This window comes from Diabrotica undecimpunctata, chromosome 4 (assembly GCF_040954645.1).
Source record: "Diabrotica undecimpunctata isolate CICGRU chromosome 4, icDiaUnde3, whole genome shotgun sequence".
Taxonomy (NCBI): Eukaryota; Metazoa; Arthropoda; class Insecta; order Coleoptera; family Chrysomelidae; genus Diabrotica; species Diabrotica undecimpunctata.
This window is the reverse complement of record NC_092806.1, coordinates 95,804,971-95,828,407: the sequence shown is the minus strand read 5'-3', so window position 1 is coordinate 95,828,407 and position 23,437 is coordinate 95,804,971. Positions and strand designations below refer to the sequence as shown.

The 23,437-nt window shown below is 34.6% G+C and overlaps 1 protein-coding gene across 3 annotated transcripts in view; it reads right to left on the bottom strand.

The window, feature by feature from the left end:
- Dhc62B (Dynein heavy chain at 62B) overlaps positions 1 to 23,437 on the bottom strand; it is a 279,647-nt gene that overhangs the window by 175,850 nt on the left and 80,360 nt on the right. For all 3 annotated transcript variants that reach the window (XM_072529938.1, XM_072529940.1, XM_072529939.1), the window contains exons 12-13: positions 19,390 to 19,555; positions 1,489 to 1,884 (exon numbers count right to left, since the gene is read on the bottom strand). In XM_072529938.1, coding sequence (XP_072386039.1) covers positions 1,489 to 1,884; positions 19,390 to 19,555 — 562 coding nt within the window. The remainder of the gene's footprint in view (positions 1 to 1,488; positions 1,885 to 19,389; positions 19,556 to 23,437) is intronic.

Here is a 23,437-nt window from a genome sequence, read left to right as displayed (position 1 = left end):
TGTGCGAAATTTACAAACCGTTTATAAGAACTATTATCAACCGGTTGACTTATAAAATGGATAATTACTAACCGGTAGAACAAACTGACTGCCACAAAGGATATAGTTCATCAGAATGTCAACTGATAATAACAATATGACAAGAACAAAAACAATGACAAACAAAAACGACCTCAGACATATAACCATAAATGGAAATGAGATCGAGAAAGTATATATATATATAATCGAACACCTCTCTACCCTAAGGTGTGAGGTAAATACAAATACATGTTACAGATATACATTACATTACGTCTCAAATCCAATGAAAATACAGAATTTTCTTTTTTTTTTTTTTTTTCTATTCTATTCTGTGCACGAATTTTGTCCATTCTTGCTTGTTTTTTGCCTTATTTTGAGCTTCTGACCATTCCATTCCCCTACTTTTCAAAATCTGCCCTACTTCGTCATCCCAGGTTTTCCGTGGTCTGCCTCTGGTTTTAAACTTTTTCACTTTAGCCTTCCAGACTTGCTTAACGGGTCGGTTGTCGCTCATTCGGCACAGATGACCAAACCATTTTCGAGAAAAGTACAAGAGTAAATCTACCTCTGCCAAATTCTAAAACTTGTCAAAGAGAACCAAAGTGTGTAAATTAGTAGAACAGCAAAACTGGTATGGGTAGGATTTTGAAAACTTAATTGGTTAATAATTATTTTTAAAATACCCCAATACTTGACGAGCAAATTCCAACTAGTGCATTATTATGCATGACAGATGTATGCCAAATCTGGATTCTAACAAAGACAAAAAATATAAACAAACTAGCCAAAAAAGAAAGAGCAATGGAAAGGACAATGTTAGATATACGACTGTTGTCTTCAACTAAGAAGAATAAGAAGAAAAAGTAGGTTTAGTCAACGACTTTTCAATCTATAAAGTTAATTTTTAAATTTTGCTGATACCTGCTCTCATTTTTGAACAAACTAGTTGATATTTCTATTTTTACAAGAACAATCTTTTAAGACAACAGAAAATTCTTTCGGTTTTGAACTTTTTAGATTTTGATTTGTACTATTGCCCTTTCAATTTTGTTAATTCCAATTTTAGTCTAATAGTGTCCTTTCAACACAAAATTTGTCCGCCTACTTACTATTTGTCACATTGTGTAGTATTTTTTAGTTTCCGCAATTTTTGTTTAAGAAACGGACGTTTTCGTTTAAAAAACATAATAATTTTAACATTTTCCTAAGGGTACTTATAACTCTAGATCTTACTGAAGTATTACAAATTCGTGTGTTATAAAATTATGATAACCTGTCGGACCAGGCTTCTCTTGTTGATTAGAATAATTTACAAATACAAATGGAAATAAGATTGGAATCAAGAGTTTGCTATTAAGGGCGCCATTATGGGAGTTTTATAATTAAGAGATTCCCTATTACTAAATTTTTCATAAAAAAAATAAGTTGTCGAAATTAGGAAATTACTATGTTTTCCCACATTACCTTGTTTATTCATTAAAGTTAATGTGTCAGCCAGTACTTTTAGTGTACTAGTTTTTCCAGCCAAGGGATACCCGACTATCATAAAACCCCATCTCACTATCATCATTTCATAAGTTTGAATAACTTTAGTAATGACACAATCTTTGGGTATAAGTTTCCTGTTTTCGCAACATATCTTCATACATTCGATTAATTTCGTATAATCGGCCTCGGGTAATATAATTCCAGGAAATAGATCGGATATAATACCATCGAATAATGGTAGATCCTGATTTAAAAATTTCGGCAAATTGACATCTAAAATAGCTCGAAGTAACAAAATATCTTCGTCAAGGTCAGGATACTTCCTTTTGTTGTTACCAGCTGCTGATAGAACAGACTTTACTGCCCTCATTCCTAAAATATAATTTGTATTTTTTAATAAGCAAGATATAAATTAAAGTTTATAAAATGTTAAAAAAATAAACTTTTCTTTAACTAAAAAAGTAAAGTTCGTGTAACCTTCTGGCTAAGGTCTAGTGTTAGGGTTTTCAGATCGCGCAAGCGCCCCTAACATGACCTAACGACTACTTTCGTAGCCGGGACCGACGGCTTTACGTGCCCTCCGAAGCACGGTAGCAGCTCAGTTAAATTAGAAATTTTAAATTATTGTCGGTGCCGGGATTCGAACCCAGGCCCTCCAGCTTGTTAAGCCAGTAACATAGCCACTGAGCTACGGCTGCCACTTTTTCTTTAACTAAAAAAAAGGTATAGGCTTTAGAAATTGTGGCATATTGAAGAATACTGACAATACCTTGGACAGGCAGAGTGACCAATAGAGTATTGAGACGAATGGGTAAAAAAATGTAACAGGATTTAACAAAAAATTGTTAATAATTGTTAAAAGGAAAAAAGCGTCATATCTGGGACATATATTGCGTAATGATAAGTACAGTCTGCTACGGCTTATAGTGAAAGGCAATATTACACGTAGAAGTGGTTTGGCAGAAAGAAAAAATCCTGGCTGAGAAATTTTAGAGAAATGTTACAAATACCAAAAGCTGCAAATATAATACATGAGGCAGAAAACAGAAAAACATATCGTTTGATGGTCACCCCATCGATAGAAGACGGCACATGAAGAAAGAAAAAACTAATCTTTAAGATTAGTATACAAAACTGTACTTACAATTACAATTTTTAAGATTACTACACTATTTCTCACTGTTTTCTTTTTAATATTATCATAAAAGAATATCTTAGTATGGAACCTATAAATGTTTATATTTTTTTTAAATAGAGTTTAAATATTTATATAACGTATAAATTTTGATTGAAAAACAAACCTCATTTGTAAAGTCTATTAACCCATTATAAACCAGCGTCGTATTTACAGATCACCGAAAATTTTATTTTTTTAAACATTTACCGTATTATATTTTAATCTATAATAAACTGAATTATAATTTTTGTTTGATTATATTACCAATACCCATTAAATAAAAAAAAATATAAACATTGCTCAAATTTGGTGACTTTGTTTAGATTTGCACATTTAATAATAAAAGTTTCATATCCGCACTTTTAGATCTTTCAATGGAATATTATTGTTGAGTAATGAGCAAAATACGCTGCATTTCACTATTGAGTTCTATGTGAATCTGACCAGAAATCATTGGAATTTTTAAAATTTTACATTTATTTGTTCCGATTTGCATAAAAAGTTTTAGCATTTAGTATAGTATTTAATCATATTTGGGAAATTACTTCACGGTAAGTAACTAATACTGTAACTAATATTTATTTTGGATAATAAATATAAACATAAAGTAAATGAAATCTTTTTGCTATTAGTCTAAATATATAATTATGTTCTTTGCAGATGTGTCGAAAAGAAGTATAAGCAGAAGATATAATAAATGATCCTAATTTTATAAATGCTGAAGAGATTGATGTAATAGTAACCTGTCGTAACCTGATTCTTTAACAGATGAAGATGATACCGATGATGATTTACTAGGAACAGCTCAAGTGAATGATGTGAAGTATCCTATACAAGATGATTCCTATATCCTATACAGACGGATGATTTGAACTAGGTTATAATGTAGATGTTTGGAGGGCTTATTGTAGCGGCGGAGTGATTATACGCCGATAGGTACTAGATATCCGCGGACATTTCATATATACCTGAATGTCAGGCCTCCACATTCCACTCTCCTTCAACAGGGATAAACCACATTTATCCACATTTGAATCTGAACCTGTCATAATTTTTTCTGAAGTAAAATTCGCTCTGAAAAGACTTAAGTTAAACAAAGCAGCAAGCTATGATTTCATTACTGCTAATTTCTTGAGGCATCCTTCGGGATGTGAAGAAAGACCATAATCATACCTCTATATAAGAAATATTATTATTACAATAATTGTAACAACTATATACTACTAGCTCTAATATCGCACGCCAGTAAGGTGATCCTCTACATCCCGCAACGCCATCTAGAAAACTTCATAAGTTGGCAAATAATACTTGGGCAGAATGGATTTGTGAAGGGCAGAGGTACTAGAGAACAAATTATTAATGTAAGAAATATCATAGAAAAAGCCAGAGAATATCAGATCCCGATATTTATGTTTTGTTGATTTTACAAAAGTATATCATCATGTTAGATGGGACAAACTGTGCAACATATTGACGACAATGGGTGTACCTAAACATTTAACTCATCTTATTAGCAAACTGTATTAAGGTAACCTGGCATATATTCGAATAGACGGATACCTACCTGACGAATGCACTTTTTTCATTCGTTGTATCCTACGATTAAGGGAGGTGGCTGGTTATAGCTTGGAGGTCAGATAGGTACCACTTCATTACGGAGTGTGACCAGTTTGATCTTCGGACATGTGGGTCCCACTGAGGTTATTAGCGACATATAAACATATACATAAGATAATTAACTTTAAAATATTAAATTTTGTTAAGTATATTAATGTCTTTAAGGAACTTTACCAATTGTTTAACTTTACATTTTTCTCCTAAGATTTCACTTGTTGATCCGATGATGTTGTTGGTCTGTCTTTGCAACTGGTATTTTGGACACTCTAGTTGAACATTCTTAACACTGAGTAGAATTATAATTATCACATTCAGTTGTACTAGTGGGTAGTCAGTCGGGTATGTTCTAGACGAAGTCAAGTAAGAACGACTTGATGAGCACTGTTACAAATTTGATATTTCCACGGTTTTATATGTTTTTACTTCGTGGAGTTTTGAAGTAGAACTGTACCACTAGTTTTGCCACAAAATTTCAAACTTCATTTTAACAAATGATTTTAAGTCATTTAGCACTACATTTCTCACTTCACTCGCGGTTTCACTGTTTCTGGCTTGTTGTGAAATGCGGTCCGTTTCTTCGTTCCCTTGAAGTCCAATGTGTGAAGGAACCCATAGAAATTGTACAGTATGATTGCTGTTTTGTATGGTAGCTAGTTCTTTTTTAATTAGGAAAGCAATTGATGTGTTGTGTAAAGCTGGTAAATGGTATTGATGGTACTGAGAGAATTGGTAATTATAAGAGCTTTGGATATATTATCGGAGTTAATATGAGTGAGAGCTTGGTAGATCGCTAATAGCTCGCCGGTATGTATGCAGCTTAAGGATGGTAATTTATACTCAAGTAAAACAAAAAATTTGATAACACCGGGATTCAAAGTGACTAAAGGACTAAGACAAGGATGCTGTATATCCCCAACATTATTCAAAATATACTTCGAAGCAGCACTCACCAAATGGAAGAAAAAATGTACGAATATGGGCATACCACTAATGGATCTGTATTTCTTATAAACTCTATGTCATCTGTTATATTTTATAGAACTGATGAAGCTTTAGAAATATAAAGCGAAACGTCTTCGATAAACTTATGAAGTAGTTGACTTCTTTTTTTATTTGCCAACCTGAATGACCGATTAAACCTCTGAATTCACTAGTTGAATACTTTAGAAATATAAATTGACGGTCGTAGACTTTACAATATATATATATATATATATATATATATATATATATATATATATATATATATATATATATATATATATATATATATATATATATATATATATATATATATATATATATTTCTTTGTAGTACCAATTGACTTCTGGACGAAAAGTATTCCCATTTGGCATCCGTGAATATTCACGGGCCACAATATACAGCGAATTCTGTTGCGGTACCAATTGGCATCAATCGCTGTTGCGGTTTCTTTGGCATCGATTGGCTTTGGACCTTTAGCATCCATTGGTTTATGACTCAAGTCGACAATAATACCTAAAGGTTTCGGTGGAATTCTACCTGAGTCAATTCATCTGTTCAGTCATTGTAATATTTTGTTGTCGAAACGGATGTTTAAAAATTTAACTTGTTAGAGTATATTACTCTTTATCTTTAAATTGTAGGCAGGTAGTTATTGCTTTTTTCGAGATTGAATATTTTTCTTTTAAAATTATGACAGCTTCAAATTTGATTTAATTTGCTAAATACTTTTATTTTACATTTTTTAAGCTCAGTAATTTAAAAATGTTTTATCGTCTTTTAACAACTTCTAGTCTGATTATTCCCTGAGTAAAAGAGCTCTGTTGTAATGAATTATTTGGTATTACTAAAGAAATTCTGGTATAGTAGGATTAAATGTTAAAATTAAATGTTACAATGATTGTAACTTCATGTCTTGGGCTGTTACGTCGCATTATGGGCTATATGGGCTGTATTTTCTCATTCTTGTTCGTATTTCTCTTCGATTTGCATTTTCGATGACACTTTCCAATATTTTAGCAAATTCAAAGTCCATGAAAAATACTTAGAAAGCAAACAAAAGTACTTATAAGAGTATACGACCATTTGATAACACTCACTGTGAAAATTTTTGCAAGTGAAGATGTTTAAGACAACAGGCACATTATTGCCGAACGCAAAGTGCACATAACTTTCTCCTTTATTTTTTGGTATCTGACTTCTTACAACTGTGTGTATTTTTCTTTCCTCTGCCCATACTTCTCGTACGTCACTGAATCTGGTTTGATGTGGTATTATATAATAATAGATGCACAATCAAAACGAACCAGATTCTTTTACATTAAAAAGAGATAAAATATTATGTCCATATACTATGAAAAGCAATAATTAAAAAAGAGTCGTATTTTAACACATATTTGTTTTTCTTTAACCGTTTGTTAAAAAATAATATATCAAAATTTATTCGACATAATGTATGTTTTATTTTAAGGCTGTAACATAAAAATAAGAATTACCTGTTATGAAGGCACTACATAGGTAATTATTATCTGTACCTAACAAAAACCAATTTTATCAAAATCAACCTAGTTTGAAATATATGGAGTCTCGATTATATCTCATGGTTGTGTTTGCCCTACGTAGAAAAAAATAAAATAAAATTACTGAAATCTCTTGGGAATTGAAGTACTCAAGAATTGAAAAGATGTTGAAATTACTGTAACTTTGAAGAAGTTGAAAATCAAATGTTTAAAGGTACACTTCTTTTAAACAAAATTCAGAATCAGTATTTTATCTCTTAACTTCATTAGAAGTGAATAATAAAGAAGTTATATACATACAAAAGGTTTTTGCAAGAAACACAGTTGCAAACATATAATTTACAAAATTTCTTGGTCTCTCTTTTTAAAATGGCGATACATAGCTTTCAACGTAAACAAAGTTTTAGGAGTAATTTAAGACCTTTAACAAAAGTTAAGAATGTACTATAAAGTATGAATAATTAATAACATGCTATATGTTTTGACATTGCATTATTTTATGTTTCATGAATTTGGCCAAATCTTATCATACGTTAATTCAATCCATAGTAATATTAAATTTACAAGAGAAATAAAAGAAAACCAGTCAATAAATTTTCTAGACTTAAAAATTATAAGAATTGAAAACAAACACGAGTTCTCTGTATTTCATAAACCTATACATACTGACACAACCATACACAGTACTTCATCCCATCCTGCACAACATAAATTAGCAGCCTACTATAGTATGTTCCACAGATTGACAGAAATCCCAATGTCAAATAATAACTTCGAAGTAGAATTGAATATCATTAAACTTATAGCAATAAATATTGGATACAACGAACACATAATAAACAAAATGTTACAGCAAAAACTACTCAAGAAAGCCCTTAAATCAATCTTCCCGCCACAAGAGAAAAAGCCCAATACAATATATTGCTCGATCACGTCATATACAGGTAATATATTAACTAAAATAGCCAGACAGATCAAAAGAAAAGAATAACACCAGCATTTAAATATATTAAGAACAACAAGAGCCAAACGAAAAACATGCACTTACACACTGGGGTTTATAAACTCACCTGTGGAGACTGTCCAAAAGCTTACATCGGTCAAACAGGTAGAGCCTTCAACAAACGTATAACAGAACATAAAAGGGCTTTCAATAATAGGAAAACAGAATCCACATATGCACTTCACCTTCTAGATCATAATCATTCTTTTAACGACCAATTTCAAATTCTTCACGTCCAAAATAAAAGCCTTAAGCTATCTTTATTAGAATCTATGAAAATTAAAAGACACCAATTCTGAATGACGAACTTGAGACTAACAACTCCCCCCTCCTCAACCTGTTCAGTGAAACTATATAACCTGAACGCACAGTAGGTTAACCATCACTTAAGAAAGGCAAGTTGCCGAAACAGCTGTAGTGACAATTACTAAATAAATTTTGTGGAAGTACAGAAAACAAAAGTTTTCAGTTGTTTTATTCTAGAAATTTTACATTTCATCATAAATTGTTAAGTTTCACACTAGTTTTTCAAAATGAGAGATGACAGAATGATATACAAATAAGCAAGAAATCGTTCTTGTTGTTACTAATGAAAATGGTACCAGTATTCGACAGGTGGCAAGGAATTTTATCGTCAGTTCTTCCGTCATCCATCATGCTTGGAATCGATATGTAGAAACCGGTCGATATAAAAGACGCATTGGACAGGGTCGTAAAAGGAAATCAAACCCAAGAACTTCCTTCAGCAGCACGGGATTCAAACCATGGATTGGCCACCCCTGAGTCTCGATCTAAATCTAATTGAACATAGCTTAACTTTTTGGATCAATAGCAACAACTACTCCGATGGCTAATGCCTCTCCCGGTGTTGAATTACACTATTGATCCAAATGGTTGCAGAACAACACAACTCACCAAGTGTGAAACACTAGACAGCTGTTTCGGTCCACCCAGACTATCATTAGTGACGTTTGGGTTCACCATTGGAAAGTTGTCCGTTCTGCTTTGGGGACTGTGTCCTCTGACTATAAAATATAAGCGAAAAATTGCAATACACTCTTAACTGCTCAACATATCAAGGTGTTATAGCAGGTGTTCCGCGTGCAATGCTGCCATGTTCACATGTACAGCGTGGAAAACAAGAGTCATTTGCTGTCGGTTAAGGTTACCGAAAACCCAAGCAAAGCTTAACTTTTTGGATCAATAGCAACAACTACTCCAGTGACTCCAATAGTGAACATGGCAGCATTGCACGCGGAACACCTGCTATAACACCTTGATGTGTTGAGCAGTTAAGAGTGTATTGCATTTATTCGCTTATACTAATTGAACATCTTTGGGATATGTTAGATAGATGTGTCCCGAGGCGCCCACATCCACCTCAAATCCTTCAACAACTAAAAGAAACTCTAATCGAAGAATGGGAAAATATAGGTACCTCAACAAGATATCGACAGGCTTATACGCAGCATGCCACGTAGATTTCAAGCACTAATTCGCGCTGGTGAAAAATACACACGATATTAAGAATCAATTTTTCTTCATATCCTTACGTTAGAGATGTGGAACAACTGCTTATTCCATTTCATTTGTTGTAGTGTTTTCAAGTTGTTATGATTATCTTCAAAATGGTATGTAGAAATGGTTTTAATTTATTAAATTTATTTGAACAAAACATGATTCCTTTATTCAGGTAATTTCAGGTGATTTCTATATTATTAAAATTATTAAGACGCAAATATGTGTGAGGCAAAATTAATAACAAACTATGAACGAATAAATAAACGAAACACAAATATAGAGATATCAGCAGGAGTGGTGAGAAAAGCAAAGAATAGTAGAAGGCAGGAGAGTAATAATATCCCAGTTAAAGACAAAAAATGATCCAGAAATTGAAATTTCATAAGACACTTTAATAAAATATAGGTAGAAGAGCGAGCACTAAATCCTACATATCTGATCTACCCGAAAATGTATTACTTTGCTATACTATAAAATACTAGTTATGTTTGGATCAACAGAAACAACTACTCCGAGGGCTAATACCCCTACCGGCATTGAATTATACTATTGATCCTATAGTCGCAGAACAACACAACCCATCAAGTGTGAAACGCCAAACAGCTGTTTCGGTCCGCCAGACCTCATCAGTGACGCTTGGCTTCTCCATTGGAAAGTTGTTCGTTCTGCTTAAGGGTACAAGGTCCTCTGAATCTCAAATGTAAATGAGAATGCAATCCACTCTTAACTGATCAACATTTAATATGTCATCACAGGTGTTCCGTGTGCAATGCCGCCAGGTCACCCATGTACAGCTTGGAACAACAAGAGCCATTTGCTGATCGGTTTAGGTCACCGAAACCCAATTAATTATATTTAGATCAACAGAAACAACTACTCAGAGGGCTAATACCCCTACCGGCATTGAATTATACTATTGATCCTATAGTCGCAGAACAACACAACACATCAAGTGTGAAACGCCAAACAGCTGTTTCGGTCCGCCAGACCTGATCAGTGACGCTTGGCTTCTCCATTGAAAAGTGTTCATTCTGCTTAAGGGGACAAGGTCCTCTGAATCTCAAATGTAAATGAGAATGCAATCCACTCTTAACTGATCAACATTTAATATGTCATCACAGGTGTTCCGTGTGCAATGCTGCCAGGTCACCCATGTACAGCTTGGAACAACAAGAGCCATTTGCTGATCGGTTTAGGTCACCGAAACCCAACCAATTATGATTGGATCAACAGAAACAACTACTCCGTGGGCTAATACCCCTACCGGCATTGAATTATACTATTGATCCTATAGTCGCAGAACAACACAACACATCAAGTGTGAAACGCCAAACAGCTGTTTCGGTCCGCCAGACCTGATCAGTGACGCTTGGCTTCTCCATTGAAAAGTGTTCATTCTGCTTAAGGGGACAAGGTCCTCTGAATCTCAAATGTAAATGAGAATGCAATCCACTCTTAACTGATCAACATTTAATATGTCATCACAGGTGTTCCGTGTGCAATGCTGCTAGGTCACCTATGTGATCAGTTAAGAGTGGATTGCATTCTCATTTACATTTGAGATTCAGAGGACCTTGTCCCCTTAAGCACAACGGACAACTTTCCAATGGAGAAGCCAAGCGTCACTGATGAGGTCTGGCGGACCGAAACTGCTGTTTGGCGTTTCACACTTGATGGGTGGTGTTGATCTGCGACCATTGGATCAATAGTATAATTCAATGCCAGTAGGTGTATTACCCCTCGGAGTAGTGGTTTTTGTTGATCCAAACATAATTGGTTGGGTTTCGGTGACCTAAACCGATCAGCAAAGGGCTCTTGTTGTTCCAAGTTGTACATGGGTGACCTGGCAGCATTGCACACGGAACACCGGTGATGACATATTAAATGTTGATCAGTTAAGAATGGATTGCATTCTCATTTACATTTGAGATGCAGAGGACCTTGTCCCCTTAAGCAGAACGGACAACTTTCCAATGGAGAAGCCAAGCGTCACTGATGAGGTCTGGCGGACCGCAACAACTGTTTGGCGTTTCACACTTGATGGGTTGTGTTGTGCTGCGACCATTGGATCAATAGTATAATTCAATGCCGGTGGGGGTATTAGCCCTCGGAGTAGTTGTTTCTGTTGATCTAAACATAATTAATTGGGTTTCGGCGGCCTAAACCGATCAGCAAATGGCTCTTGTTGTTCCAAGCTGTACATGGGTGACCTGGCAGCATTGCACACGGAACACCTGTGATGACATATTAAATGTTGATTAGTTAAGAGTGGATTGCATTCTCATTTACATTTGAGATTCAGAGGACCTTGTCCCCTTAAGCAGAACGGACAACTTTCCAATGGAGAAGCCAAGCGTCACTGATAAGGTCTGCCGGCCGAAACAGCTGTTTGGCGTTTCACACTTGATGGGTTGTGTTGTTCTGCGACCATTGGATCAATAGTATAATTCAATGTCGGTAGGGGTATTAGCCCACGGAGTAGTTGTTTCTGTTGATCCAATCATAATTGGTTGGGTTTCGGTGACCTAAACCGATCAGCAAATGGCTCTTGTTGTTCCAAGCTGTACATGGGTGACCTGGCAGCATTGCACACGGAACACCTGTGATGACATATTAAATGTTGATCAGTTAAGAGTGGATTGCATTCTGATTTACATATAAAATACTAGCTTTTATCCTCGATTCAATTGTGATGGCGTCTTCTGCCGAGAAGTATCCCTTGAAAATACAACTTTTTTTAATAAAATGTATCATCTGTGCTTATTTGTGTCCCTGTCAAAATTGCAAAAATAATCAATATGATCGGTTCAAAAGTTAAACAGGGAATGCGAAAAAAAACAAGCCGACAAACACCTTACACTCACATTTATAATATTAGTTAATATTTTCACAGAAAAAAAGACAAAGCATAACCAGAGATAGATAAAAACTAAGCATCTTAACGAAAGAATCTTATTAACACAGCGCCAAACCACATTTTCAAAATTCACAACATTTTTAATGTATTTACAACCCCTAACATTAAATGCTTTTTAATACACAACGTTTTAGCAATGTGCTTCAAAAAATTATACACATGGCGCTGAGAAATAAGGTTATAAAACCTTTCAAAAAGAATAAAAGACTGTAGATAACAAGAAAGTAAGATAAAACCAATAATATATTGTAAATCCAAAAACTAAACAAAAAATATCCATTCTAAGAATTAAACTCAAACGCGAATCGACCAGATGTTACTCGAACCTTTATAAACCTGGAATCTAAGACAATCTAAGTGACTAACTGGCTTCCAAAATCGTATCACATCCTGTAGATGCCAATTGAACCGCTAAGCTGTAACGACATGAATATCGCTTCAACTCAATATACACAAATCGATGGTGGCGCTGCTTATTTTTTGCCTCGAACTACGATTTATTTACGAATCAAAAAACGGTCCAATTGGATTCCGGGTTCATATCGCGTAAAGAGCCTTATAATATCATCCACTATGCGTTTCTGATATTATTTTGAAGAGGTCAATTGGCATCCGAATACCGGATGCCAATTGACCAGCGGAAGCCAATTGAACCTACAACTTTACATGTGGGAAGTCAATTGTTACCGTAAATAAATATATATATATATATATATATATTGTGACGATTGGGGTTTATAGAAAATAATTTATAAGTTATATACTACATAATATTAGATATAAAAAAGTATTTGATTATTTTAAATAAGTTATATACTAGAGAATTTTATAAAAATATATTTATGTGAGGGCATTTTAAAAAATTAGCATATAATAATTGTAAAAAGTTGTATTTTAGTAATTATAATGTGGTAGATATATGTAAGTGAGCCATGTGACTAGGCAACCAACTATACAGTGAGTGATAGACAGATATTTATACTCTGAAGTGACGTTTAAGAATATTTACGAATATAAAGTGGGGTTATAATAATATATTGTTTGAATTGTGTATTTTATTAAATTAGAGTGTTAGTTACTAATTTGAATGTTTATTCTGATCTGAAAAGCCTAAATGTCAACAAAATTATCAATGGAACATTAACGAATTCTCCAGAGTGCAGAGTGTGACCATTGTTTACAGTCGAACATTCTGGAATAATGATTATGTGGGTGGATGAAACAGATATTTTTTCGAGAACATCCATATCGAAGAAATAGAATGAAATTGGAACATGATATCTTACCAGATGGTTCTAGAATATCCAAAAGATATAAATACCCGTGATTTGGATTCAAGATGGAAGTTTTTAGTCAGAAGTCAAGCAGTTTATTATGAAAGTTAGTAGATTAGTTAGTGAAGTCAATTGTTCACAGTTTTAGTAAGTCAGTCAAGCAGTTTAATAAGAAATATGAAAGTTAGTTGGAGATAGTCCAATTGTTTAATATAGTGAGTTAAATAAAGATTAAAAATTATGCATATATTTAATGCACATTTATAATTATACACAAATAATTATTGAAGATTATAAAAGTATATTAGAAGAATATTGGATGGACATTGGAAGGAATTAAAATTATGATTGGAGATTAGTATAAATCAACTTATAATAATTGGATATTGGTATATTGAAAAGAAGAATAAATATAAATGGTGTTTGCTGGTGGTGTATAAATGCTGGTGAAGAAAACTATATCTTAAATTGGTAGAAGCTGATAATTGGAAAAAGTAATTTCACAAAAAACAAGGATAACTGAAGTACGAAGACATTCAGTGGTGATTAGAATCTATATAGTGGAAAACAGTTCATTTAGGCATTCAGTGAAAGAAAGGTACAAAATTTTGTTAATATAATTTAGTTAGTGTCATAACAATTTCAATTTTGAAGATAGTTTTGTTTAAATTTTAGATTGTCTATAGAATTTAATTAGTTTTATAAGAACATCAATTTAAAGATAGTTTATTTTAAATTTACATTGGCTAGGTTAGATATATATGTGTGTTTCATAATAGTTATAATAAAGATAATTTAAAAAAGTACTTACAAGCTAATTCTTTGAGAACCGCGATAAAAACCCTATATATTATATTATTAAAAATATTCATTGCTCATCATTCAAACAAAAAACACATCATAACAATATATATATATATATATATATATATATATATATATATATATATATATATATATATATATATATATATATATATATATATATATATATATATATATTCGGATAATTTTTGCCAATTTGCAACTTTATTTTCCACTTAGATATAAATATGGGACCTGATGAAGAAAACTGATAGTTTCTAATAAGGATTAGGAAATTGCCACTACCATATGTATGGGCTAGAGCATCCCAACTGAGGTAATGAACTAAATTTGGATCACAGAGAGTTAAATCAATTCATGAGGAATACCCTGTTGAAAAGAAAATTTATATTAAGTTGATCTAAGATATCGACAATACTTGTGCCTCTGGCAGATGTGTGATCTGACCCCCATATTATATTGAGAGTATTAAAGTCGCTCAGAATTATACGAGGACATGGCAATTGCTCTAATAACCGGCAAAGGCTATTAGAATTTACTTGTATGTCACAAGGTAAGTAAACATTGCAAATAGACACAAAACTGGAGATTCAGATTCTGACAGCGACAGCCTCCAAATCACTAACTATTGGAATGTACTTCGCTTCGATGGATTTGTTTACTAGTATCGCTATATTACGGCTTGCATGACTTGCATTTGTACAGTCTTTGTGAAAACAAGTGAAATGTGTAGAACTGTACAATTGCTTGGTCTTTAAGTTTGTCTCTTGTAAACAAAAAATATCTGGATGATATTCAAATAAAAGAAGCTGTAGCATAGGGAGACGATGGAAAAATCAATCAATGTTCCACTGAAGAATCAAGTTGAATGTTGTTAATAGAATCGGAGTTGGAGAATACTGAACGATTGTCTACAGAGGTGTCACTGTCTAAGTCAGATATATATTACCCTAAATGGTTAAGTAGTTTCTTTTGAAGTTTTGTAAACTTAGTTTTTGTTGATCTATCATTTGCATATTGATAGCTGCATTTTAAAAGATGGAGTAAACCAACCATATCACTTGTAAATTATTTGACGAGTTTTCCGTGTAGATGGCTGAATGTACGCGGTCTTTTTTATAATTAGAAGATTTGGGTTTTTTGAACAGATTTTGTGATGAAAATGTTGAATCTGTAGGAGGAGAAATGATTTCACAAAAACTGCATTTTATGAAGGGACTTTTATTGACGCAAGTATTATCAGAGTTTTCACTTAAATATTGTGGCTTTATTACATTTGGAATTACTGGAGCAAACTTATAAGTAGTGACAGAAGTTGAGCTTCAAGTTTTATTTGTACGAGTTTTATTTGATAAATCTGTACGAGTTATCCTTTTTCCTAACTAGTACAATCGGTGAACTCCAACCACTTGTGGAGGGTTCGATGGTTCCTACTTTTAACATCTTGTCCACTTCTTGGTTGATGATCTGTAGCATTGCGGGATTGTGCCGCCTATAAGGCTGCTTGACTGGATCGCACTTTTTCTTCAATTTTATTTCGTGTCTTATTAAGTTGGTGGGTCCTGTTATGTTCTCAAACTCCCTTAGTTCTTTTCTTAGGAACCTTTCTAACTCCGTATTTTGAGTGGAGTCTTTTAAAGTGTTACAAGTCTCTTCTTGATGTTGTATGTATTGTTTGGTCGTATGTTTATCGAATTTAAGTTCGATAGAATGGTTCCTGAGGAATTCCACTCCTATTAATGCATCTTCCGTCAACCCTGGCATTACTATGAATGTTTGTTGGGTTTGTAACTTATCGATCTCGCATTCAATTGTCAACTTCTGGTTAAGCTCAATTGACGTTCCATTTGCTAGTCTTGTTCTCCCGCTGTAGCTATCTAGAGAGTCCTTGTATATCTGAGCTATTCTATCCCCGACGTAATTTTTAGTAGTTCCTGTGTCGATGAGCGCTCTGTATGTTCTTTGCCCTATTTTTAGTGATGCGAACAGTCGAATGTCATTGCTTGCTGGCTGTGTAACGGCGAAAACGAATGGAGTCGAATCTTGTTTTACAGACTGGGACGACTCCTTGTTTCTCCAGTCTGTAATTCGTTTCCCTGACGCCTGAAACAGCAGTCGCTGCTGTAAACTCCTTCTCTGCCGCAACGCGAACAAAACTTTTTCCATGGGTTTTTGCAGTTTTTACGGCTGTGACCTGGCATCTTGCATCTAAAGCATGCCGTTTTCACATCGTACTCTGCTTGGTCCGTGCGTCTCCAGTTTCCACGGCAAATCTGATTTGCTCGGGTCTTTTCGTCTTCTAGAGCTTCGTATTCTTGGGCTAAATCCTGTAATTCGGCTAAGTTTCCGAAATCCCGGCGGCGAGCATAAAGCTTATATTCTGGTAACAAATTTTTGTATATCCTTTCGAGTTCTTGGTTTTTAGAAAAAGATCCTTCTCGTCTGATTAATGTTTGAATCTCCGTGATATATATATCTACTGGTTCGTTCTGTCTCTGTTTTCTGTTTCGGATTTCCTCTTCTAGTTGTAGCAAATATCCCCTGGGATAGAAAGCTTTTTTAAAATCTTCGCTGAAATCTGTCCATGACTTCCAATTTTTGTTATTGTTTCTGTACCATAACAAAGCGTGGTCTCCTACTAATTCTGGTAATGCTCTTAGTAGATCTTGTTTATCGATTTCGTAGGCCAAGCTTAATTCGTCTATCCTCTCTAAGAATTCTATTGCATCCGAATGTTTCTTGTCGAAGTGTGTGTTCCACTTTCGTACTTGATTTAGCAATTCTGGTTGCCCCATTTGTTTCGTTATTGTTAATTCCTGTAATTTTTCTTCGGATGCCCGAAATTTCCTGGGCCAGTGTGTCGGATTCTGTTCCCTTGGAAGTTTTTTGTTTTGGGATTGTTCCTGTAGGTTCTGAGTCGTGAGTCGTTCTGAGTCGTGCTCTCAATTCGTCGACGGTTCCCTTGGGATCTAAGCCGCATTTTTCGGCCTCGCTCTGCAATTCCTCTTTGCGATTTATCCACGACGTACCTGTTACTGAGTCTGTGTCTTTATCTGTCGGCATGTTATTAATTTTTGCTCGGGCGCCAGTTTGTGATAAGTAGCTCTTTCGGGGCGACAGACTCGGTAAAACACAGGTTTGAAGTAAAAATAAATCTATTAATTTAGTATATCTACAATAAATAAAAATAAAAGGAATTCTACGTTGTATACTTATACAATGAATAAAACTAAAACGAATTCTACTGGATCCCGTGATGAACGAAGTCCTCGGCGAACGTCTATAAAAGAAAAGAAATTAATTAGTACTACTAATAAGAAATGAAATGGGGGAAATCGATCGCGCGCAGATTTATACTCGCTTTCGCTTCAATTCAGCGAAAGCTCCGAATATGCTCGCAAACAAAATATTTAGCTATGCAGACCCATGGCAATGTTCAATACACAATGCCGACGGGTTCTGCTTGGCTAAGGACAGAGTATAATCCTCAATACGGAAATCTCTCTGTCCCGGTTGATTCTGTGCAGATCCACGGTAATGATCAATACACAATACCGATGGGTTCCGCTTGGTTAGGGACAGAGTACGATCCTCAATACGGAAATCTCTCTGTCCTTGAATGGCTCGCAGGTTCACTACACCGGCGAGTCAGGGAGCCTAGAGCGCTAGCTACAAGACTGTCTAATTCCGCTATTCACACGCCTTAAATAGCCGTTTGAATCCCACTACGCCGTCACGTTGTAGAAGTGGATGCGCAAATATTGACACTCCCACGGTTCGAACTGTTAAACGATCAGAGCATCGTTACAGATTGGCTGAAATAGTTGTTTCAGAAAAATGTGTTAATGTACTCGTATCAGCTTTATCAGATTTCCTGCAATTTTATCTAATGGAAGAGGTACTGATAGGTAATAGGATATTGCATCCAAAGTTTATGAAAACGGTGTTGTCGCCGAATGAGGTTGATTGAAATTGTTGCTATAACTAGGAGTTCCGGTAGTTTCTTGGTTGTGGAGATTTGTACCTTACAGTTGGAGCATTACTGGGATTCGTAAGACACTCGCTAGATATGTCCTGAAGCTTTACGTTTATAGCAGGTTAGACTATCATGAGAAACGAAGATTCTGTATGAAGTATTTTCGTAATTTACTGTAAACAAATCAGGTACGACAAAATTGTATAGACTGACATATACTCGTCTTCGGCAACTTAGTATGTGGCTATATTCCAGTAGGTTTAAACTAATTGTAAGAAAAGAAATCGGTGAAATCATATTAAAACCAATATTTTTTAATTCTTTACAAAGCCCTTTATGAGGCATAGTTGGAGATACAGTTGACAGTATAAGTCTCTCAGCTGGTGTTATAAGTCGACGTGCCTTTATAATTATTTGATCTTGAACCTCATTTGATCCGTGGGAGTTCGTAAAATCCTCTAACAGTTGCGTACTAGATAAATATATGCAAATTCTATTATTTTATAAACGAAAACAGAAAATAATATTTTTGGGTCCTATTGTGTTTCCTAACGGGATAAGGTAATCCTGAAGACGAGCTCCATTGATTGCGCCGAAAATTATAGCCTGATCTTTTTTTTGAAAATTGCTGCTGGGCTAAAGCTGTGGAATATGATTTAACTGTGAAGGATTGACTTTTAATAGGGGTGGAAATCGACTCATTATTTGACTCCATACTTATCTTGGACAGTGACCTCAAAATTTTTGGTGCTGACCTGTATAGTTGCTGATAACAACGGCATATACACCTCAATACACCTCGTATCGATACGAAATTTTAAGGTTATTTAAATTGTAAATAGAAATCAATTTGATTTTCGGCTTAATAAATATATACAGATGACTTACAGTTTATCAGCTAGTTGTTGCACAATAACTTAACTAAACACCGAAGAAAATACTGTTTACTACTGTACCGCCAGGGACAGCCTTCATGATTATTAATATTTATATGTAATTACGTGGCTAAAGGTTCCAAATCAAAGCCAAAAAAACGAAACAAAAGTCTAACTATTTTTAACTTACCGTAGTCATAGTGATTTTGAGATGATAGTTGTTCAGAACAAAGCCGATACACAGTGACAATTTTTACAGACAAATTTCGTGCGTCTCTAAATCCATAAGAGTATAAAGATATTTCCCCTATCATTGCGTAGTCAGGTACCATCATTGCCACAGTTCTAAACAAAACCTTAAAAAATAAGTTGAATTAACATCATTAGTACTTATTTGATTTAATATTTTTATTATGATTAAGTAGAATTATTCAAAAACTTTTAAAATCATTATTCGTAAAAAAATTGACTGATTTATAAATGAAAAAAAAATAATTTCATCCACTTTTGATGATCTGAAACATAGTTTAAACAATGATTGAAATTAAATTCCACCCAAATGGGTGTTTATTTTTTTTTAATTGTAAAACAGTTAATCTGAAACATTCTTAACTGAAATTCGTTTATACTTCTATAAAAAATTGTAAAAATCTGAACGAAATTTCTAAAAAGTATTTAAGTAAGTGATTGATTCGGCCGTTACTTGATAAAAGTTTATATTATCTAATAATAAAATAGTAAATAGGTTCTACTTTTGTTTTATGCACTTTCACAAAATTTATTACAGTTTATTTTCACTACAGCTGTTTCGACAGAGTGCCTTTCACAAGTGAAGTTATTTTAGCAGCAGATAATGTTTATATAGGGTTTTGGGTAGGATAATTTTTATTTGAGGAGATTGAACATAAACATTTTGTGTCTGTTTAGGATCACTGACTCCTCTTCAGGGTTTGGTTTGAATGTGTTTTGACGTACAAAAGCAAGCAGTTAACGAAAATGTCACTTTGGTAAGTTGTCGTCTGGCGTATGTTAGCAAAGCAATTTGAAGGCCGTTGAGATATAGCCAATGTTGTCGAATCAGAGGCGAAAGGTTCTGACTGGAATTTTAATATTCTTTACAGATTTGTGTGTGTATGTAGGTTTGGGTGTTTGAGCTGCAGACGTTTTAAGGTCTTCAGCCAACTTTAAAACAAGTCTATTGCACTAAAACTCTGTTATTGACTGATTGCGGTAACAGCCAGGCCTCTTCCAAGTTTCGAGGGACATCTCTGTCAAAAACTAACCTATAAATGTATAGTTGTGGAGGCATAGCAGTGATACACGCTACCATTTCGATGTTGCTATTGTTCCTTCAGCCGTTTTTACGTCTCCAGCCGACTTCAGAACTAGTGTATTGCACATTATATTTTGTTATCGACTCATTGCGTTAACGGCGAGGTCACGTTAGGTTAGAAAGAAAGAGAACTCCTTTCTCTGCCATACATACCAAAGTTTGTGTGTTGGAGTTAATGTTTTAGAGTGATGCTTGTATGTGAATGTGTTGTGTGCTAACTCGACGATGACGAAAACTGTGTTCTCTAGTAACCATTGTTCTTACAAGCTGGTGACGGGGGTAGGACGACAGGTATTGTTGGGCAATGAGATTGGGAAATTAGGAAATGGCTTCGGAAAACTAGCGGTATTGCTTCAAGGATGTCAGCGTACTTACGCGAGAGGTCGTCAGTGCAAGATTGCATTAAAATGGACAGCAGATGAAATTATTTTTTTTTCGGTATAAGGGATCGTACGTGACCGAAAGAAGATCAGAAACTTTTTAGGGTCCCTTGTGTGTTAGAGTTTGGCCGTTGATGACTTTGAGAGTAAAGTTCCTGTTAAGAGAATTTATTCTCTCGATAATAGTTGTTTTCAACGTTTGAAATGTATGAGAGTCTTTATGTTTGTCCTGCCAATTTTTCCTGTAAGTGGTTTAAGGATATGAGCTCTACTTCTCAACCCTATCTAAAGTTACCTTTAGATCAGCATCCCAGTAAGAGTTCTTGTGGATAGGACACCCAGATAGGATGCTGTCGGGCTGACAATGAGCCTTTCTTCCATTAATTGCAGGGGTAACTGGTCACGATTGTTTCTGATAAATGTTTTCGGGCTGCAACATATATAATATGTACAAAAAGGGCGCTATCACTGAGCCTGGGAAACTCCAGCACGTAGAGTGAATGAGGTTGAGAGTTAATCGCATATTTTTACTTTTACAGTTTTGGTTATTGCGGTATGAATATACAATTTCTTTCCTCAAAGCCCTTCCAAACATCAAGAATCGTGATTATGGCGATGGTTTTATCGTTAATTGTTTGTGTTATTTTAGTAGTGAAGTCTATTAATACATTCTATGTAGATTTACCAGATTGGATTCCGTATTGATATTTTGCATTAATAGTTTTGTCAAAAGAGGAGAAGTACTCTCTGAAAGCTGTTTGAGACATCGTCTGCTGATATTGTCAGGTCCCGGAGAGTTGGATTTGGGAATGTGAGAGTATTTAATAACTATGTATTCTGTGTTAAGTTTAAATATGCCATCAAATGTCTGGCGTTTAAAAGTTGTTGTGAAGAGAGTTTTGGAATGCTTTCTCTTTCTACTCTGGGAAGTCTCTCTGGGAATTTGGTTGACGACCAATAGATGAGAGTAGTGGGTTTGTTTTTGTTTTATTAGGACTTTGTATTAGAATGTTCCTCCATCTCTGTAGTCTAGTTTCGACCTAGTATCCTCCCACCGGCGAGCTTCTATGATAGATATTTCCCTCTTAATTCAAGCAGAGATGCGGCTATATTCTGTTTTAATTATTGGGGTTCTGTTGATCTTGTAAATACTTAAAAGCCGTCTTTTTTATTGCATTTTGGCAATATTGTGTTGGATGTGCCGGAGAAGAATAGTTTATTATTTTGATTGGAATTGAGTAATTGATAGGCTTGGAGATAAGACTTTCAAACTTTCAGACTGGATGAGTTTCAAATAAGAGATTAATTTTTCAAAAGATAAGGGCTTAACTTGTGTCGGATTGTTTGGAGTTTCTTGCTTTTTTTGGTCACAACTAGAGGCAGGCTGATCGCCACTGCAATTTGTGCATTTTGAGGTGGTTGGAATGGGGCAGGCACTTGATTTATGATTTTGGCCACAGTTTGGACAAATGAAGGAGCGTTGTCTGCATTCTTGGATGTTATGGCTATTTGTGCAGCATTTACTGCAATATTTGGGGGTTGGTATTATGAGGCTTACGTTGTGTGGCAGCTTGACGTAGTGGATAATTCCATCGATTTGGATACCATTGTTAAAAACTTGTGTAACGTTTATGAGATGTTAGGCATTTAACGAATTTGGAACCTTTGAATGTCGAATCTGTGAAAGACTAATTTTAGGCTTTCTTATGCCGTTTTTTTCCAAAACCAAGTATTTCTTCGATGCAAAAGTAGAGTGGGAAATAAGCAGTTTAGATTTAGAAATGGTCTAGGAACTAGGGAGGTACTTTTTCGTATGCGTGTTCTCTTACAAAAAGCTGTGAGTTTCGAAAGAACGTTTATATTTGTTTCATCGACTTCGAGAAGAAATTCGACTGAGTACAAAACAATACACTTTTTAATTGTCTGCGGTCAGCGGGACTTGACCACTACGTCAGACTGCTAAAATACTTACTTATATTACAACCAAAGTAGCTTCTATCCAAATTGGAGATAATCTTACTAAAAAACTACTCATCAAAAGTGAAGTTGATTGTGTTTTGTCACCCAGTCTTTTTAATCTGTACTCAAAGGAAATCTTTAGGTTTGCTTTCGCTAAATGAAGAGGAGATCGCAAGAGAACGCGTAAACTATTTTAAATACCTCGGCAGCTACTCAAATATAAATTGTGACTCTAATAAAGAGATAATAACTAGGATCAAAATATCACGTAAGGCTTTTATGACCTGGAAACCAGTTTTATGTAACATATTTGCAAGAAGGTCCTGAAATGTTATGTGTGGTCTATCCTTTTATATGGTTGTGAGACATGGGCATTAAAAACCACAATGTTTAACAAATTATAAGCATTGAATATGGTGGTGCTATCGACGGTTCCTAAAAATATCATAGGTTTCGCACACTTTCAATGAAGATATTCTTAAAATGATGAATCCAGAACGCTTGCTCACAAATATCGTAAAGAGAAGAAAAAATGAATTCTTCGGCCATATAATTAGAATACCCAA